At 32.4% G+C, this 20,649-nt stretch overlaps 1 protein-coding gene across 16 annotated transcripts in view; it reads left to right on the top strand.

Annotated features, from left to right (window-relative positions):
* LOC134708014 (uncharacterized) overlaps positions 1-20,649 on the top strand; it is a 105,817-nt gene that overhangs the window by 27,437 nt on the left and 57,731 nt on the right. For 2 of the 16 annotated variants that reach the window (XM_063568236.1, XM_063568237.1), the window contains exon 6: positions 10,859-12,110. The exons of 10 other annotated variants lie outside the window; for them this stretch is intronic. In XM_063568236.1, coding sequence (XP_063424306.1) covers positions 10,859-10,998 — 140 coding nt within the window. In that variant the 3' untranslated portion in view covers positions 10,999-12,110. Of the gene's footprint in view, positions 1-10,073; positions 10,218-10,327; positions 12,111-20,649 lie in introns of those variants that run through there. 4 more of the 16 variants (XM_063568251.1, XM_063568252.1, XM_063568242.1 and 1 more) reach the window with 4 other exon arrangements.

Here is a 20,649-nt window from a genome sequence, read left to right as displayed (position 1 = left end):
AGTAGAGGGGCATTATGTTTTGTGGTCTGTGGCTCCGTTCGTGAGTTCGTTCGTCTGTCCGTTTGTTTGTTCGTCTGCAGGTTAAAGTTTTTGGTCGAGGTAGTTTTTGATGAAGATGAAGTCCAATCAACTTGAAACTTAGTACACTTGTTGCTTATGATATTATCTTTCTAATATTAAAGCCAAATTAGACTTTTGACCCCAATTTCATGGTCAACTGAACATATGATTTGAAAGTGGGATTTTCAGGTTAAAGTTTTTGGTCAAGGTAGTTTTTGATGAAGCTGAAGTCCAATCAACTTGAAAATTAGTACACTTGATGCTTATGATATGATATTTCTAATTTTAAAGCCAAATTAGACTTTTAACCCCAATTTCACGGTCCATGGAACATGGAAAATGATAGTGCCAGTGGGGCATCCGTGTACTTTGGACACATTCTTGTTCACTCAAAATTAAAAGTTGTCAGGCAGTGGTGGTGATAATAGTCTTAAATAGAGCTAAGTACTATAAACAAGAAAAGTCTAGAAAAGTAATATAAACAGATATTTGAAACAGTAATTGAAATTGGGAACTTAAAATACACAGGCACTTGTCTTAGAATTTTTTGTTGTATACCTTATATAATAATGACTTAATAGGCTACTATCCTACCTTTCCATATATCATGTACCTGTATCTTTGGATAGCTCACTTTACACTGATTTCAAAAATATATCGCTTCCAGTCTCACATGATACCTTCCTTTACACTGATTCCAAAAATATTTGGTTTTCTATGAACTTTGAAAAATTAGTCCAGCCAATTTGTGCATATTTTTAGAAGAATTATGGGTTGGATAATAAAAGTATGAAACTTTGCACAATTGTAGGTATAAATGGTACAGTGAATTTGTATAATCAGTGATTATGCAGAATCCCTGAAATTTTCAGGGATTATGTAGAATCACTGGCTAGTTTAGAGATTATATATAATCACTAAAATTTTCAGGGATTATGTATAATCACTAAAAAAAATGTCAGGGATTATACATAATAACTGAAATAAAGAAATAGTTTTATCTATAAAGAAAATGAATAAAAGTCAAATAAATTATTCTATAAAATCATATAAAACATCAATATAAACCTAATTTGTAAAATGTTAATCAAAATGATAACCCATTTTTAGCTCACCGGGCCCGAAGGGCCAAGTGAGCTTTTCTCATCACTTGGCCTCTGTCGTCCGTCATCTGTCGTCCGGCGTTAACTTTTACAAAAATCTTCTCCTCTGAAACTGCTGGGCCAAATTTAACCAAACTTGGCCACAATCATCATTGATGTATCTAGTTGAAAATTTGTGTTTTTTGACCCGGCCAACTAACCAAGATGGCCGCCATGGCTAAAAATAGAACATAGGGGTCAAATGCAGTTTTTGGCTTATAACTCAAAAGCAAAGCATTTAGAGCAAATCTGACCGGGGTAAAATTGTTAATCAGGTCAAGATCTATCTGCCCTGAAATTTTCAGATGAATCAGACAACCCATTGTTGGGTTGCTGCCCCTAAATTGGTAATTTTAAGGAAATTTTACTGTTTTTGGTTATTATCTTGAATATTATTATAGATGGAGATAAACTGTAAACAGCATTAATGTACAGCAATTTAAGACTAAAAAATAAGTCAGAATGACCAAAATGGTGAATTGACCCCCTAAGAAGTTATTGTCCTTTATAATCAATTTTTAACAATTTTCATAAAATTTGTAAATTTTTTCTAACATTTTCCACTGAAACTACACGGAAAAGTTCATTATAGATAGAGATAATTGTGAGCAGCAAGAATGTTCAGTAAAGGAAGATGTACAAACACATCACAATCACCTAAACACAATTTTGTCATGAACTATCTGCTTCCTTTGTTTAATTCACATATGCCAAGGTGAGCGACACAGGCTCTTTAGAGCCTCTAGTTTTTAAAGGCAGTGCTTTAAGGCCTGACTTTTAAGTCATGAGGTTCATCTTTTCATACGCAATCTTTGCAGGGGGTCTTTTGGCCTGAAATAGATCCGGAAATGTTCGAATTTCTCCTCTTCTTTTTATGGTATGATATGGTTTTTATTTCTTTCATTTACATTGGGGACTAAAGAAACGATCAGTGTGTTTTGTTTGTTTTATAGAACTTGTTATGAGTGTGTATTTTGCATTATAAGCAGTCAACCTGACTACAAACTATCATTATGTGTATTCCGTGCGGAAAGAGGTCGGGTCAATTTCGAGTGTTATCTGACATCTAAAGATTCTTTAATTAGTTCAGACGTTGATATAACAATGAAAAGTCGACTGAACATGATTAATATTGCATCTTCTATAATTCAAAGCGGAATTCGGTTTATGAACGAGAAACTGTAAAGCGTTTTCAATTTCGGTATTAGTTATGTATGTTGTCTACGTATTATCCTGGTTCCCGGTACTACGTTCCGGGTATTAGCTTTTTGTGTATGTGATGTGTAACATTACGATCGGGTACCAGCCAATCTACGTGTGTATGTGTACATGATTTCCCGCCAAAATGACCGTTTTACAGCTATGGAAAAAATAGTCCACAAACGTTCCGTATAATGATATCAAATTCATAATTAATCGTAACTTTTTTTTATCTTTGTATAATAAATATAACAAAATGGATTCCACAAAATTGAAAATAGCATTATTTTACGAGGATTTCTCATATTTTTCTCACTTCCGGCGCAGTAATACGTATGTTTCGAAGTAGCTCGAAGAATTTGACAAAGTGAATTGAGAAGGAAACGGATAGATTTACGTCCTTGCTATCAGGTAAAACAATTTAAATGTACAGAACAAACACATTTACTTCACACAAATAGTACAGGCTTAAGCTTTTTGTTGTCTTATACACGACTGTAGTCTAGTCGACGGCGGTGACCTACAAGGTACGGGTCATACTGGGTCAAGTCTAAATATGTAAACATATCCACGTGCTATTAGGTAGAAAGCATCGTAATGCAATATCTACAATTTTTCCTCCTTTATACATCGTTTAACCAGATATATTTCTCCTTTATAAATCGTTTAACCCGATATATTTCTCTCAAATACACTTAACACGGGTTGTATGTACGTATCTTTTCTAGTGTTTTCTTGTCCTTTAAATTAAAGTTCATTTGTTGATGTTTAAATATTTTTGAACGACTGAACACAGGAGTGAATGAATGCAACAATTATATATACTGAAGACTTGGGCTGTACAATGATAGTGTACGTATTGCATACTGATAATTATTCTAGCTAGCTAGCAGTAATTATGTTAATTTAGGATGTAATGACAGGAATTCATGAGCTCAGGCTTTCTGAAAAAAATATCAATGACAATGTAAACAGGAACAAAACATTGACACGAATGCTGCTCTCTTCTATGTTATAGTGATTTAGGTATGTGTGTTGCACAAGTTTCAAAAAAATTAAGTTATAAAACTTTTTTTCAGGGCACAAACCCACTTTAAAGACACTTGTCTACTGCCATACCCATCCTAATTTCATGCACCATTTGCAAGCAAGAGACTGAATGGTTGGCAAAATTAAAAATCAGGACGGTGTCCAATTAAAACAAAAGAACTAAACTGGATGAATATTGTAGGAGAAATCTAGAGGAAAGTTTTGATTTGTGAAATTGGTTTTCCTGAAAAGCCATTCATCCTAGCCTGCAGAAAGGAACTATAACTGTCCACCACCAACTGACGAGCTAATGTTGAGCTTCACATATGGAATTAATCAAATACCATCAACGTTTGTGTTTTCAGCACAGATTTCACAAGTTATGACACCGCTGTGTTTTTTTATACCTGTTTATAGAGTTGTATACTAAATTTTATTTTTTTTATCAATAAATATATATTGTGTCATTTAAGAACTTGTATTTTGCCAAAAGATGCATACTAGTGAATGAAAGTGGTGCAGATCATTTTGCTTTGGTATATAGAATTGAATTACAATTGTTCATGTTATTGGAATGCTTATAAAAATAAGGAGATGTGGTACAATGTATATGATATTTAGTGAGTTAATCAAGCAAAAGTGAATAAGAAATTGGTATAAGCAGTTACAGGTACATGTACTACTGTACAATCTCAAACAATGAGAAAAACTCATACCGTAAAGAGAATTTCATATTTACTTACAAGTAAGTTTTGTTTTTGCGTTGAATAATTTTCTTCTATTGTTTTAATTGCAAATATTGGAAGTGGTTAAAATGCTAATGAGACAGCTGTTATGGCCACAGAGCCTTAATTGAAAACTTGTTTTTCATTCATACCAGTAGATTTTGCCTGGAGTTAGAAACATATCTGCCAACTTTTCAAAATGCACATGGGGGTTTTACATGAAAGATGGTTCATATAGTCATACAAAACCTCCAAGGGGGCCTTCAAATGGAAGCAGGACAAGTTGCCCCACTGGCTAATCGCCCCACTTTTTAAAAAAACGCCACAAACTGATTTATCAAATCGCCCCACATGTGAAATTGGTTAAATCATGTTTAATATTACTCCTGCCAACTTGCCCTACTTATAAAAAAACGGTAATATTTAGATTAATAATATATATATAATTAAAAATAAAAACTCGCACCACTTTAATGAAAACTAATGTACACAGAATACAAACAAACCGAAAATTAATTTACTTACTATTATTGATATATACTGAAATTATAATTCTAAAAAAACCCTGATTGTTAAAGAATAACTACGTTTTGAAGCTCTAAGTTATTTGCATAACAATTGAAAAGAAACCTGTTAAATGTATCATAATGCAATATATGGAATTGAACTTATATTCCATGGGATAACATCTTTTTCCATAAGTGGGGTGAGTTGGCATTACTAAATTCATCCTGGTTATTAATATATTTATCTAGATTTCACCGATTTCCATTAGGTGGGACCAGTTGGCAGGGGTAATATTAACGGGATTTAACACGGTTCACAAGTGGGGGGCGATTTGGTAATCACGGTTGGGGCAGTTTTTTTGTCGAGTCTGCAACTTTTGTCGCAGAAAGCTCGACATAGGGATAGTGATCCGGGGGCGGCGGCGATGTTAGCTCAGTTCTTAAAAGCTTTATATTTTAGAAGGTGGGAGACCTGGATGCTTCATACTTTGTATATGGTTGCCTCATGTTACGAAGTTTCCGTCAGTCACATGTCCAATGTCCTTGACCTCATTTTCATGGTTCAGTGACTACTTGAAAAAAAAAGTTAAATTTTTTGTAATGTTAAATTCTCTCTTATTATAAGTAATAGGATAACTATATTTGGTATGTACGTAGCTTGCAAGGTCCTCTTGCCCGTCAGACAGTTTTCACTTGACCTCGACCTCATTTCATGGATCAGCGAACAAGGTTAAGTTTTGGTGGTCAAGTCCATATCTGAGATACTATAAGCAATAGGTCTAGTAAATTCGGTGTATGGAAGCACTGTAAGGTGTACATGTCCAACTGGCAGGTGTCATCTGACCTTGACCTCATTTTCATGGTTTAGTGGTTATAGTTAAGTTTTGTGTTTTGGTCTGTTTTTCTTATACTGTTTGCAATAGGTCTTCTATATTTTGTGTATAGAATGGTTGTAAGGTGTACAGGTCTACCTGGCAGGTTTCATATGACCTTGACCTCATTTTCATGGTTCAGTGGTCAAAGTTAAGTTTTTGAGTTTTGGCCTTTTTTTCTAATACTATATGCAATAGGTCAACTATATTTGGTGTATGGAAATATTTCATGATCTACATGTCAGTCGCGCAGGTTTTATTTGACCTTGATCTCATTTTTTACAATTCATTGCTCAGTGTTAAGCTTTTTTTTTTGGTCTGTACTTGCCTACCTGGCATGGTTTATCTAACCTTGACCTCATGTGTGCACTCTTGTTTTTAAAGTGGGACGATTTGTCATGGATTCCCTTCAAATATATTCTAATGTGGTTTTTGGCTTCTTCGTGCATTAACAAGCTCATAGCCATTGTTGAATTAATTGTTTTCTTTAAAATAGTCGACAAAATTGCTCTTACAAAATTTCCATTTGGGAGCCTTGAGCTCGATGGGGGAAATACTCTGCAAATACTGACAGTTGCCAGGTATGGTCATCAAAAAAGTTGACATGTTACTATGTACATTTACCATTATGTTACTTGATGTTCTTGCTATAAACACAGTACAGAGACTAGTCAATCTTTGTGAACTATTTTTTATGAGAGTCATAGAATATGTGTATACAATCAATAATTAAGAATAGTCTATTTATATTGAAAAGGAAAAGTTCTTATATGTCTAAAGAAGAGGGACGAAAGACACCAAAGGGACAGTCAAACTCATAAATTTAAAGCAAACTGACAAGGCCATGGCTAAAAATGCATTTCATGGGAGGCACATAAAATATACTGTAAACATAGACTATAGATATAGGTGAACTAGGTACAAAAGAACTCTGAATCTTAAATTCTACAAACCACCTCTGTTCTATGGAAGATAATGGTATAACTGGACTAGATATACACACAACCTGTAATTAACTGCCTTTACAGCGCTTTCGCGCTTTGATTAAATGTTAGGCACACTATATTAAAATGTTAAACACAATATATTAAAACAATCTGCTTCACATCTGTTTCTATCACTATATCCACATTTAAAAAAACTTTTCCTTCACATATCGAATCAAAATGTTCAACACACCTAAGAAAAATAGTGTTCTGTAAAACCATCTCAAGGTATCCCGAAAAAAGGGAATGAGCAACCTCGTAACTGTTCGAGCAAAATACTGCGTTTTGTGGCCAGGCAATATTCTTTTTCAGACTTTCTGTGAACAATTGCCAATAATTATGTTTTTTTGAGTTGATTAATATGAAAGCAAGAGAAAGCAATTCTTCATACTGCCACAATGGTGTCAACTGATTAAGGGATCCGGATGACATCAAAAGTTCAATGAAGGATACAAAACTGAATTCATATAGTTTTTGCCCCGACTCTCCTACCACCCTCTTAACTTAATTTGGGAAAAATTGATTGACCAATAAGAATATATGTAAAATTGATGTCAATGTATACAAAACTTGCAGCAATTTGACCCCGACCCCCAAACTATTTGAATATTAAAACAAATTGTAGTATTTATCTCCCTTTTTGTCACATACTGTTAACCGCATGGTAGTTTTATTTTCATATTTTGATCATTGTACCATACTAAATAATGATTATCATTTTTTTCCCCTAAAATACATATGCTGATATTGATTTTATAAATATTCATACTTCACTACTTACAGAAGTTTTTCTGCTGATTTAGTAGATATTTGATTAATATACAACTTCTGTATAAATATTGAAATCATTTTTAAATGGAACAACCTTGAAGTACTATCAACTTTAGAATTGTATGCAAAAATGGTCAATATCTTTTATGTTGTTTTAAGTTTCATTATATTTCAGGCCAGGCAAAATCAAAATGAAATCCCTTAGTACAAATGTACATATATTGCATCATTTTGACATAGTATCATATTGTATCTTCTGATATTTTTGCAGTTGTGTCAAATTATTAACTCTGTAAATGTATTAAATGTGTTTTATCAAAACAAATTGTAGTATTTATCTCCCTTTTGTCACATTATGTAAACAGCTTGGTAGTTTTATTTTCAATTTTTGAACATTGTACTACACTATAACTATCTGTTTTCCTAAGACATCTTTTGATATTGAAATTGTTTTCTTAGATATTCTAGTATACTTAACTATTTGCAGAAGTTTTTCTGTTGTTTAAGCAAATATTTGATTAATATATTATAGAACTGCCATATAAATGTTAGAATATAAAGGAGAACTAGCTATGAGTTATGAAAAAAAAAGAATATCATTTTATTTGGTTCAATCATTAAAACAAGTAAATTGATGAAACAATAATTCGTTATAAATAACCAATTTATTTCAATTTTTTCAAAATGACAAAGAAACATTTCTGATGATTTATTCGATCACTTAATCATGTTAATCAAACTCAAAGTGAATAACTCAACCTCATTGAATCCATATTCATGTGACTTTCAATTAAACCCATTAGCTAAATAGATAGAATTTAGTTATGCATGAATTAGTTGTGTTCAGCCATTAAACATGTTAAAAGGAAAAGAATGACAACATTGAAATTGAAACAAAGTATTAATTGACTGATTTAATTCACCCGTTCGCTTGACATGGGTTGGGAGTCATTTTAGTGATGTGGCAGATTCAACTAGCTACTGATTCCCAGAACTGGCCCATATAGGTCCAAAGGGTCCAAAATGTGTCTGAAGCTTAAAGGAATGATTATAAAATACAACATTGACTCAGAGTATTTTTTGGGTGTAATTAAGCCTGTTATATGACCTGTAGATGATCAGATTTTTGTCTTTTGCTGAGGCTGATTCAGACAGGGAAGCATCAAGACTCCCTTAGAATTAATGAAATATATTTTGTGCATTTTATACATAAAATAATGTCATTGTCACACCTCAAATATTCATAAAACCTTTGATCTGTGCCTGCTTTGGTCAGTATTGGATCTATAAGTAATGGTCTTATTGGCAATAATACTTGTTTTATTTATGTGTATTTTAGAGAGAAATACAAAGTGATGTATTCAATTTGAATCTTGTGTAGATTATATCATATACATGCCGTTGACATTGTATTATAGCGAACCAAATAAAAGTTTTCCACAGAGTCGTCTGCTCTTTACCAAGGTATTTAAACTTTTGCAAGTTTACCTGTCCCATTGAATCAATACAATAGCTATTTTTCTCAGTGTAGTTTATTCACTTGGACATTTAAATTTCTTCTAGGAGAAATCTATCACTCATTGATTAATTTGCCTGACCAAAAAAAATATCTTCTTTGTTGATTGAAATACATGTATAAACCCACATAAACTGCATGTGAAACAGTATTTATTCAATATCAATAATATATATTCAATCTGTTCAATATAAGCACTGATTTCATTATAAAAAGTTTTTTTTCTTTTTTTTTAAGTACTGCATGGATTTATGTTTCAAAGAGTCTGCATGTTTTTCATGGTTCTTCAGTTATAAAGAATACATTTATGAAGACCCTTATCTAAACATTATCATTTTAAGTTTTAATTTGTGAACAGATTAAAAAGCACATTTTAAGTCAAATTGAAAATGTGTTATTGGTTGAATAAATACAACATCACATGCAGTTTAATGATTACTTTTATTTGTACATGTATTTCCATCATTTACAGTTCAATTTTTTGTTCAGGTAAATGAATCAATGAGTGATAGATTTCTCTTGCAAGAAATTTAAAGGTCCCATTGAATAAACTAAACAGAGAACAAAAGGTGTTGTATTTGTTAGATGGGACAATAGAACTGCCAAAAGTTTAAATGGACAGGTAACTTGCAGGTGAATCTGTGGAAAACTATGATAGGCTTCGCAATAAATGAAGAACAATTTAAAACAGACAATGTTTCAGTAACTGATTTTCTTTTAAGTTGTTATGTGTCCTCAACTACAATCTACTTACTACCTTAAATTACTTCTTGGCTTCATAAAACACTGTAATAATAATATAAATTTATTTGGCCCAAAACATAAATCTTTACCTACATGTTTTTACAATAATATAAAGATAAATTACCAAGACATATACAAATACTAATACTTATTCAGTTAAACTAGAATAATACACATAGTGGCGGGCCACAAAGACTAAATATCTCTGGGCTGTCTAAGAAATACTATCTTGTTTTTAAAAACAATAAATTTTTTGATCTGATTACTCTAAAGACACAAAAGAGTTCTAATGTAATGACTAGGAAAAGGAATTCGCTTTAATACTAAAGGTGGAGTGAACACAAATCAAAATCAGTTATGCGAGAATATCAAATGATCGGCCAAAGGGGAATAACTAGAACATATTTCGCATCGTAATTACTATTTTTTTTAGAAAAAAACAAACCGATAGTGCTGCTACAAATAAGAAATAGAAATAAAAGCTTGGTCTTTGGAAAAACCTTTTCTATTTATACTTTTCAGACTTTTGTGAACATTATAGTCGACATAGGAGGGTGGAAGTGAGGCAAACATTATATCGTAGTGTGTCTTCTGAAACTCATAGAATTAGAAAACTGATGAGTCAAAGAGGAATGATGATTTGAACTAGGATTTCTTGTTTGAGTGGTAATAAATAATCTTTAAATTTTGAAACACTATTGGAAAATGCTGGACAAAGTAAGATAGATAAAGATTTAAACAATTTGTGTCTGACTTCAATCATTTTTTTCTTTTAGACTTTTGTGAAAAAAATGGTCAACACACACGTGGACAAGCACGACATACACTTTCACGTAGCATTTCTGCAGAAACTCATCGAATGAGAAAAAAATGGGCTTCAAAAGGAATATTTCTAAAGTGATATCCCTCTCTTTCCAGATTTCTGTTCTGCAAATAGCCGTCATTCAAGAGGGAAAGTTAGACATTGCATCGCTACCAGTATAACATCAGCAACATGTCAAGCAAAACAAAAGATAAAGAAGCTGATTGCTAATCAGCAACAAAATAAGTGATCTATCTTTTGGAAAACAAAATCATAATAATGTGCGGGAAAATGTAAGAAGATTTTGATTTGAGCATCATAATCAGTTGAGGATTACAAAAGTTTAATAAAAATTGAAAATAAGTTAAGAGACTGAATGTAGTGCGTTTGTCATAGAATACTGCTTACTCCACATGTATGACAGTTAAATGTTATAAATTTCTATGTTGTAAAAACATCAGTTTTTTGGATTGAAAGACTATAAAGAAGCTACATATTTTTTCAGATTTCTGTGCCAGTAATGGACAGCATACCAAATCCAAGTGTAAGGAGGCTCTTTATCGTAGTTTGACTGCAAGAACTTGCAAAGAAAAACAAAAATTGAAGAAATATAAGGAGTTTATGCATCGTTTGCAACACTTCTGAGTAAATAAACATGGATGCTTAAAGCAAAGGTTTTGTTCAGTTTCATGAAATGAGTCGATAAAACACTAGGTGCAAGTTATATTTCGAAATTTACAGTGGAAGTGACTGAATATGCTGAATTGGAACTGATAGATTTTAGTGACCTTATAAAAAAGGGCATTCTTGTTATTTAACTAATCTTGATGTGTAGGCCATTGAATGTCCTTTGAATGTATAGTACTAGTTTGGCTACTCATATTCTTTTGAAATTTTGACGTACTGTATTTGTATTGTCAGCGATTACTTCAGATAGCATATATGTACCAAATATTTTTATTTTTTTTATATAAAATATCAGAAACTCTAGTAAAACAAATGCAAATGTTAAATGATGGCTTCATACAAGTTCTTCTTTTGTGGCTCAATAGGTTTACACTTTATCTTATTTGAGACCAGGAATTATAGGGATTTACAGTAAGTTCAGTTTTTAAACAAATATTCAAAAGTTTATACTTTTTTGCTTCCTGGATATTGAACCGTTTTTTCCATCATTTTCTAGAATTGGTCTTAATACCTTGTGGGATGAAGAAGACCACCATATTTTTGTTATGGTCTTGAGGTCAAAGGTCAAGGTCTTGTCATTTAGTGAGAATTCCCATAAAAGCAAGGTTCCTTTATACATAGATGTTGGTGTTAGTTGATCCAAAGTCAAGGTAACAATTTATCATCCATAGTCTGCAGTCCATATAAAATAGAAAAACAACCCACTCGACTGCTAAAATTGCATCCATAATTTATTGAAAGCCTGAACTTTTTAATGTGAAGTCGATTGGACTTTAAATTTATAAGTTTATAAAATTACATCTATTTATTGTTAGTTGCACATTTACATTTTGGTAGATTATATATTATTCTAGCTGCCCGTAAATAATAAGGTCTTTTCACCTTTCCGTGGAAAGACCTATTGATTTTGTTCTGATTATTAGGTCATTCCACCTTTCCGTGGAAGGACCTTTTGAATTTGTTCTGATTATTTATTATAATATAATAATTATTATTATTTGTTTAGGCAGTTAAGCTGCCTTATGCCAGCACCCTATATTTGTGTGCTACCCAATAAATGCTGAAATACGTGTTATTGTTATTATCTAGCTTGATGTTATGTTATTTATAATTTATTGGACAGTTTTTTCATACTTTTAATTCTTGATTACAAAAAATATGACCAGAAAAAACTTAAATGATCGTGGATTTATCCAAAAGTTTTGAAGTTGCACATAGGATTTCGAAGTAGGGCACATTAGGAATCTTTGTGTAGTTTATTATCCCCTGAGATTTTGGCTAAGCTGTCAAAGAACAAATACAGAAAAGGTTTAATTGCCGAAAATCTCTAAAGACAAGTAGTTTAGAATTCCCAAATGGCAAAAGTCGTAGGAATATTGTTTGTAGTCAACTACGTCAGAAGTCTAAAAATAAGTTCCATTGTTCATGCCGTTGGCTGCAATTTTAAATTATAATACGAAATTTTTGTATCTTTTCAATTTAGCGGTTGTTCGAGGTCTGCGACCTCCCACTTTTGCAGTCGTAATTTCGACTTACTAGCTACGCTCAACATGCCCAACTTGAGAGGAAATAAAAAAAAATAACTTTGCAAACCTTTTTACCAAAGTCTCCTAGTAAACGATCTCATAACTGGTTTTAAGCATTATTATTCATGACAGCAATGTACATATTTTACCGGATTTTTGTGACAAAAATGTCGGTTACTGATTTGGGGATGCTCAGCGGGCAGGCGGGCAGAAATCAAATGTTGTCCGTGCATTAACTCATAAATCGTTCAACCAAAGCTTTTAAAATTTTAATATGTTGTTACTGACAACTAAATGAAGGTCAAGTTCAATAATGGCGATTTTGACCTTTTACCGTTCAGGAGTTATGGTTCTTGTGTTTCTTGTCGTGTCTGTGCATTTACGCATGAACTGTTTGACCAAGGCTTCCCAAATTTTAATATGTTGTTACTGGCGACAAAATGGAGGTCAAGTTCAATAATGGTGTTTTTGACTTTTACCGTTCAGTAATTATGAAACTTGAAAGATTGTAAAATGGTGTTTCCAGTTGTGTCCGTGCATTTACGCATGAACTGTTTGACCAAAGCTTCCCAAATTTTAATATGTTGTTACTGACAACTAATTGAAGGTCAAGTTCAATAATGGCGATTTTGACTTTTACGGCTCTGGAGTTATGGTTCTTGAAAGATCGTAAAATGGCGTTTCCAGTCGTGTCCGTGCATTTACGCATGAACTGTTTTACCAAAGCTTCCCAAATTTTAGTATGTTGTTACTGATGACTAAATGGAGGTCAAGTTCAATAATGACGATTTTGACTTTTACCGTTCAGGAGTTATGGTTCTTGAAAAATTGAAAAATGGTGTTTCCAGTCGTGTCCATGCATTTTCTCATGAATCATTCAACCAAAGCTTTTCAAATTTTAATATGTTGTTACTGATGACAAAATTGAGGTCAAGTTCAATAATGACGATTTTGACTATTACCTTTCAGGAGTTATGGTTCTTGAAAGATTGTTAAATGGTGTTTCCATTCACGTTGTTGCATTTACTCACGAACCATTCAATCTAAGCTTTTCAAATTTTAATATGTTGATACTGATGACAAAATAGAGGTCAAATTTGATATTGACGATTTTCACTTTCACCAATCATCAGTAATGGTTCTTGTGATATTGCCAGGACACAAATAAATGCTAATAAATCCGGTTTGCTGTCCTTGTGACAGCCTCTTGTGTTCAACATGATCAACCGCTAGCTTTATACAGAAAATCACAAACAAAGAATGTGTAAATTCAAGTAAAATCCTATCTGACAAAAACAACATTGAAAACAAAATGGCTGACATGAGAAGAAAATTACAATATCGGACCCGATTCCGGAAGCAGATATGTGTAATTCCAGGTTTTGTCGATTAACTTTTTTAAAAAATCAGACAGATGACAAAATGCATCTTTGCATTGTATTGCATTGTAAATAAATTTAGACACTAGAATTGAAAACCATAGATACAATGTATATGTAAAAGAATGAAAAAACAAAAAAATATTTTGTTCTGAAACTAAAAATATTTTTTTGACAAATTTTAATGTGAATCCAATACAATGTGAGTATTTGTGACAGCTGGTAACAGTATATTTAACAATATATATGGTCCTGGTGACAGTATAAATTTTCTTTATCAGTGATAAATGTTGGTAAAGCAAGTTTGATGCTTTTAAAGTGTAAACATATTACTGCAATTTCAATGGGTTTTTTTTTTTCTCAATTTTAATGGGTCAGTTGAAATAGCTGGAAGTTTTTTATTTTACACATATAGTGCAACTAGATTATATGATAACTGAATGTAAGCAAATCATGGGATATGTATGTGGAGTCCTTTGGGACACTCTACTCTCTCCTGTTTGATAACTTTGAAACGGATGAGATCCCCACCTCTCAACCATATACATTCATGTATGGGACTATATAACTAATCAAATGAAATATAGGTGAAGTCTCTAAGGTCATCCACCACATCCTGCTTTAGAACTTGGAAACAGTTGAGATCCCCACCCCTCAACCATATTTATTCATGTATGGGACAATATAACCAATCAAATGAAATACAAGGGGAGTCCCTGGGGTCACCCCACCCCTCCTGTTTGGAAACTTTGAAACAGTCCAGATCACCACCCCTAAACCATATATATTCATGTATGGGACAATATAATAAATCAAATGAAATATAGGGGAGTCCCTGTGGGTCATCCCACCCCTCCCGTTTGAGAACTTGGAAACCGTCGAGATCCCCACTCGTAAACCATATATATTCATGTATGGAACAATATAAAAAATCATATGAAATATAGGTGGAGTTAGTGGGGCCACTCTACCCCTTCCTGTTTGATGATTTGAAAACGGTTGAGATCCCCGCCCATAAACCATATATATTCATGTATTGGACTAAATAACAAATCAAATGAAATATAGGTAGAATCCTGAGGGTCACCCTACCCAATCCTGTTTGAGAACTTGGAAACAGTCGAGATCCTCATCCCTTAACCATATATACTCATGTATGGGACTAAATAACAAATCAAATGAAATATAGGTAGAATCCTGAGGGTCACCCTACCCAATCCTGTTTGATAACTTTGAAACAGATGAGATCCCCACCCCTCAACCATATATATTCATGTACTGGACAATACAACAAATCAAATGAAATATAGGGGAATTAAGTCACTGGGGTCCCCCAAACCCTCAATCTGTTTGAAAACTTGATAACAGTCAAGATCCCAATCCCTAAACCATATATATTCATGTATGGGACAACATAAAAAATCAAAAGAAAAATAGGGGTAGTCCCTAGGGTCACCCCACACCCTCTTTTGTGTTTTGAGAACTTGTAAAAGATTGAGATACAAACTCCTAAACCATATTCATTTCATTCCTGTTTGTCATTTCTTAAACATTGAATGACATACAAGGTCAATCTCATAGGCGTCACATATGCATATCACTTTGCTAGACCTAACACCTGTCATTTTGTTCCAAACTAAGACATCATGGACTTGGGGTGAAGGTGGGAGTCATTTACATTTACTATGGACAGGTCAGTCAGACCTCACCATTGATCCCTGTTGTAGTAAACATTTGTCTGATTTGTGTCTCATAACTTTTGAACTGTAGAACACAAACTCAGTTTTCTTTCCAGGAAAGCAAGTCCATTCATACTTTTACAAGCTTGTACTAAAGTCAACTTGAAATACAAACAGTCAACTTATACAAACAATTACATTCAACTAGAAGAACTGCAATCATTGTGAATGTGTACCACTGCTGACTCAAGACTCATGACCCCGAAAAAAATTATACTTGATATATGTGTTGCTATTGAAAACCTTGATAAAATATGAATTATTTGCCTAAGTGATTAATTCATTAAATGAACATAAATGTACAATTATATATGAATGTTTAATGTTTGTTCTTTTAAATCTTTAAAAAAAAAAAAATTGAAGCAAGATTGCCACAGTTTTCATAAATATGTTTTCCTTTGGTTTTTGGTTTAAACTGCCTACAGTGCTTACAGCGCTTTGATTCTTTTTTTTTTCGCCGATTTTTTTTTCTTGCGTAGTATTGATGTTTCAAAAGATGCCGCTTAGATATTTGGAATATTATATATCGTACAGTTAATACGCTTTAAAAAATGACAACCGCATCACAAAATACTTCACGTTGTAAGAGTTATCTGCCCAAACACTGTTTTTATACGACCGCAAATTTTGAAAAAAATTTCGTCGTATATTGCTATCACGTTGGCGTCGTCGTCGTCGTCGTCGTCGTCGTCGTCCGAATACTTTTAGTTTTCGCACTCTAACTTTAGTAAAAGTGAATAGAAATCTATGAAATTTTAACACAAGGTTTATGACCATAAAAGGAAGGTTGGTATTGATTTTGGGAGTTTTGGTCCCAACATTTTAGGAATTAGGGGCCAAAAAGGGCCCAAATAAGCATTTTCTTGGTTTTCGCACTATAACTTTAGTTTAAGTTAATAGAAATCTATGAAATTTTGACACAATGTTTATGACCACAAAAAAAAGATTGGTATTGATTTTGGGAGTTAAGGTCCCAACAGTTTAGGAATTAGGGGCCAAAAAGGGACCCAAATAAGCATTTTTCTTGGTTTTCGCACCATAATGTTAGTATAAGTAAATAGAAATCTATGAAATTTAAACACCAGGTTTATGACCATAATAGGAAGGTTGGTAGTGATTTTGGGAGTTTTGGTCCCAACAGTTTAGGAAAAAGGGGCCCAAAGGGTCCAAAATTAAACTTTGTTTGATTTCATCAAAATTGAATTATTGGGGTTCTTTGATATGCCGAATCTAACTGTGTATGTAGATTCTTAACTTTTAGTCCCTTTTTCAAATTGGTCTACATTAAGGTCCAAAGGGTCCAAAATTAAACTTAGTTTGATTTTGACAAAAAATGAATCGGTTGGGTTCTTTGATATGTTGAATCTAAAAATGTACTTAGATTCTTGATTATTGGTCCAGTTTTCAAGTTGGTCCAAATCGGGGTCCAAAATTAAACTTTATTTGATTTCATCAAAAATTGAATAAATGGGGTTCTTTGATATGCCAAATCTAACTGTGTATGTAGATTCTTCCATTTGTGGTCCCGTTTTCAAATTGGCCTACATTAAGGTCCAAAGGGTCCAAAATTAAACTAAGTTTGATTTTAACAAAAATTAAACTCTTGGGCCTCTTTGATATTCTGAATCTAAACATGTACTTAGTTTTTTGATAATGGGCCCAGTTTTCAAGTTGGTCCAAATCAGGATCTAAAATTATTATATTAAGTATTGTGCAATAGCAAGTCTTTTCAATTGCACAGTTTTGTGCAATGGCAAGAAATATCTAATTTCACAATATTGTGAAATAGCTAATTTTTTTTATAATTAGAGTTATCTTTCTTTGTTCAGAATAGTAAGCAAGAAATATCTTATTGCAAGAATTTTTTTTAATTGGAGTTATCTTTCTTTGTCCAGAATCAACTTAAATCTTTGTTATATACAATATACAATGTATATTCACTTTTTCCTACCAACTGATAAATTTAAAGAATCTTTACCATTCAGTGATAACAAGCAGTTTTTTTACATCTTAATATTTTATGATGTTTTTAAATGAGTAGTTATTGTTGCAAACTCCATTAGAATATTTTAATTGAGATTAGTTTTGGAATAAGGGAAAGGGGATGTGATTAAAAAATTAGGTTCAATTTTTCTCATTTGAAATTTCATAAATAAAAAGAAAATTTCTTCAAACATTTTTTTGAGAGGATTAATATTCAACAGCATAGTGAATTGCTCTAAGAGAAAACAAAAATTTTAAGTTCATTAGAACACATTCATTCTGTGTCAGAAACCTATGCTGTGTCAACTATTTAATCACAATCCAAATTTAGAGCTGAATCCAGCTTGAATGTAGTATCCATACTTGCCCCAACCGTTCAGGGTTCAACTTATGCGGTCGTATAAAGCTACGCCCTGCGGAGCATCTGGTTCTTCTGGCCACTACTCCTTTGCAACTGTAAAAGATTACGACAAATTTATTTTACCACATCTTTAGGATAAGGATATTCAGTTGGACCGAAGCTATACATGGAGACTCCATATGAGAGTTATTCCCCGTTTTTCATTTGATTCAAGTGATATTCATTTCCAACAGGTAAACCATAAGTGACAGAGACCTAAGGTCTTCAGATTTGAGGTCCTTGGTCCAAAAAATTGAAAATGAGGTCAAGGCCAAAGGTCAAGGTCATATTCAAAATTTTGATTTTGGTTTATTTTCACTTTTCAAATACCGTATGACATATTGACAAATAGTTTTTCATAAATTGTTAGTTACGACGTGTCCTTACATGTATATTTTGGTTGAAAGGGCATACAATAAGTGGGAGTTTTTGTCCATCTTACATTTAGAATTACACGCAAAGTGTTATTACTCATTAACCAAAAATATATTGTTAGTGGTGGAAAGACCTTCAATTGTTCTCTATTAGTGTATTTATACATGTATAGCTATTGTTGATTGTTGATTCATACAATACTTGTTCCAGATTTTCACCTGTCCTTTATTTCATGTAAAAATGTATTTGAGGAATTAAAGTTTTGTTTCTTATTGATCAATATTTAAGAAAAATATTACTTGCTAAGTAAATTATTGCACTGACATAACGGTTTCTCTTTGTGGTATTTTTATACGACCGCAAAATTTGAAAAATTTTTCGTCGTATATTGCTATCATACTGGCGTCGTCGTCGTCGTCGTCGTCCGAATACTTTTAGTTTTCGCACTCTAACTTTAGTAAAAGTGAATAGAAATCTATGAAATTTTAACACAAGGTTTATGACCACAAAAGGAAGGTTGGTATTGATTTTGGGAGTTTTGGTCCCAACATTTTAGGAATTAGGGGCCAAAAAGGGCCCAAATAAGCATTTTCTTGGTTTTCGCACTATAATTTTAGTTTAAGCTGATAGAAATCTATGAAATTTTGACACAAGGTTTATGACCACAAAAGAAAGGTTGGGATTGATTTTGGGAGTTTTGGTTTCAACAGTTTAGGAATTAGGGGCCAAAAAAGGGCCCAAATAAGCATTTTTCTTGGTTTTTGCACCATAACATTAGTATAAGTAAATAGAAATCTATGAAATTTGAACACAAGGTTTATGACCATAAAAGGAAGGTTGGTATTGATTTTGGGAGATTTGGTCCCAACAGTTTAGAAATAAGGGGCCCAAAGGGTCCAAAATTAAACTTTGTTTGATTTCATCAAAATTGAATAATTGGGGTTCTTTGATATGCTGAATCTAACTGTGTATGTAAATTCTTAACTTTTGGTCCCGTTTTCAAATTGGTTTACATTTAGGTCCAAAGGGTCCAAAATTAAACTTAGTTTGATTTTGACAAAAAATGAATCGGTTGGGTTCTTTGATATGCTGAATCTAAAAATGTACTTAGATTCTTGATTATTGGCCCCGTTTTCAAGTTGGTCCAAATCGGGGTCCAAAATTAAACTTTGTTTGATTTCATCAAAAATTGAATATATGGGGTTCTTTGATATGCCAAATCTAACTGTGTATATAGATTCTTCATTTTTGGTCCTGTTTTCAAATTGGTCTACATTAAAGTCCAAAGGGTCCAAAATTAAACTAAGTTTGATTTTAACAAAAATTGAAATCTTGGGGTTCTTTGATATGCTGAATCCAAACATGTTCTTAGATTTTTGATTATGGACCCAGTTTTCAAGTTGGTCCAAATCAGGATCTAAAATTATTATATTAAGTATTGTGCAATAGCAAGTCTTTTTCAATTGCACAGTATTGTGCAATGGCAAGAAATATCTAATTGCACAATATTGTGAAATAGCAATTTTTTTTTTAATTAGAGTTATCTTTCTTTGTCCAGAATAGTTTGCAAGAAATATCTAATTTCACAATATTGTGCAATAGCAAGAATGTTTTTTAATTGGAGTTATCTTTCTTTGTCCAGAATCAACAAGATATATTTAATTTCACAATATTGTGCAATAGCAAGAATTTTTTTTAATTGGAGTTATCTTTCTTTGTCCAGAATCAACAAGAAATATCTAATTTCACAATATTGTGCAATAGCAAGAATATTTTTTAATTGGAGTTATCTTTCTTTGTCCAGAATCAACTTAAATCTTTGTTTTATACAATATACAATGTATATTCACTTTTTACTACCAACTGATAAATTAAAATAATCTTTACCATTCAGTGATAACAAGCAGTTTTTTTTACATCTTAATATATTATGATGTATTTAAATGAGCAGTTATTGTTGCAAACTCCATTAGAAATTTTAATTGAGATTAGGGAAAGGGGGATGTGGTTAAAAAAATTGGGTTCAATTTTTCTCATTTGAAATTTCATAAATAAAAAGAAAATTTCTTCAAACATTTTTTTGAGAGGATTAATATTGAACAGCATAGTGAATTGCTCTAAGAGAAAACAAAAATTTTAAGTTCATTAGAACACATTCAATCTGTGTCAGAAACCTATGCTGTGTCAACTATTTAATCACAATCCAA

This window comes from Mytilus trossulus, chromosome 2 (assembly GCF_036588685.1).
Source record: "Mytilus trossulus isolate FHL-02 chromosome 2, PNRI_Mtr1.1.1.hap1, whole genome shotgun sequence".
Classification (NCBI taxonomy): domain Eukaryota; kingdom Metazoa; phylum Mollusca; class Bivalvia; order Mytilida; family Mytilidae; genus Mytilus; species Mytilus trossulus.
This window is presented reverse-complemented; position numbering and strand designations above follow the sequence as displayed.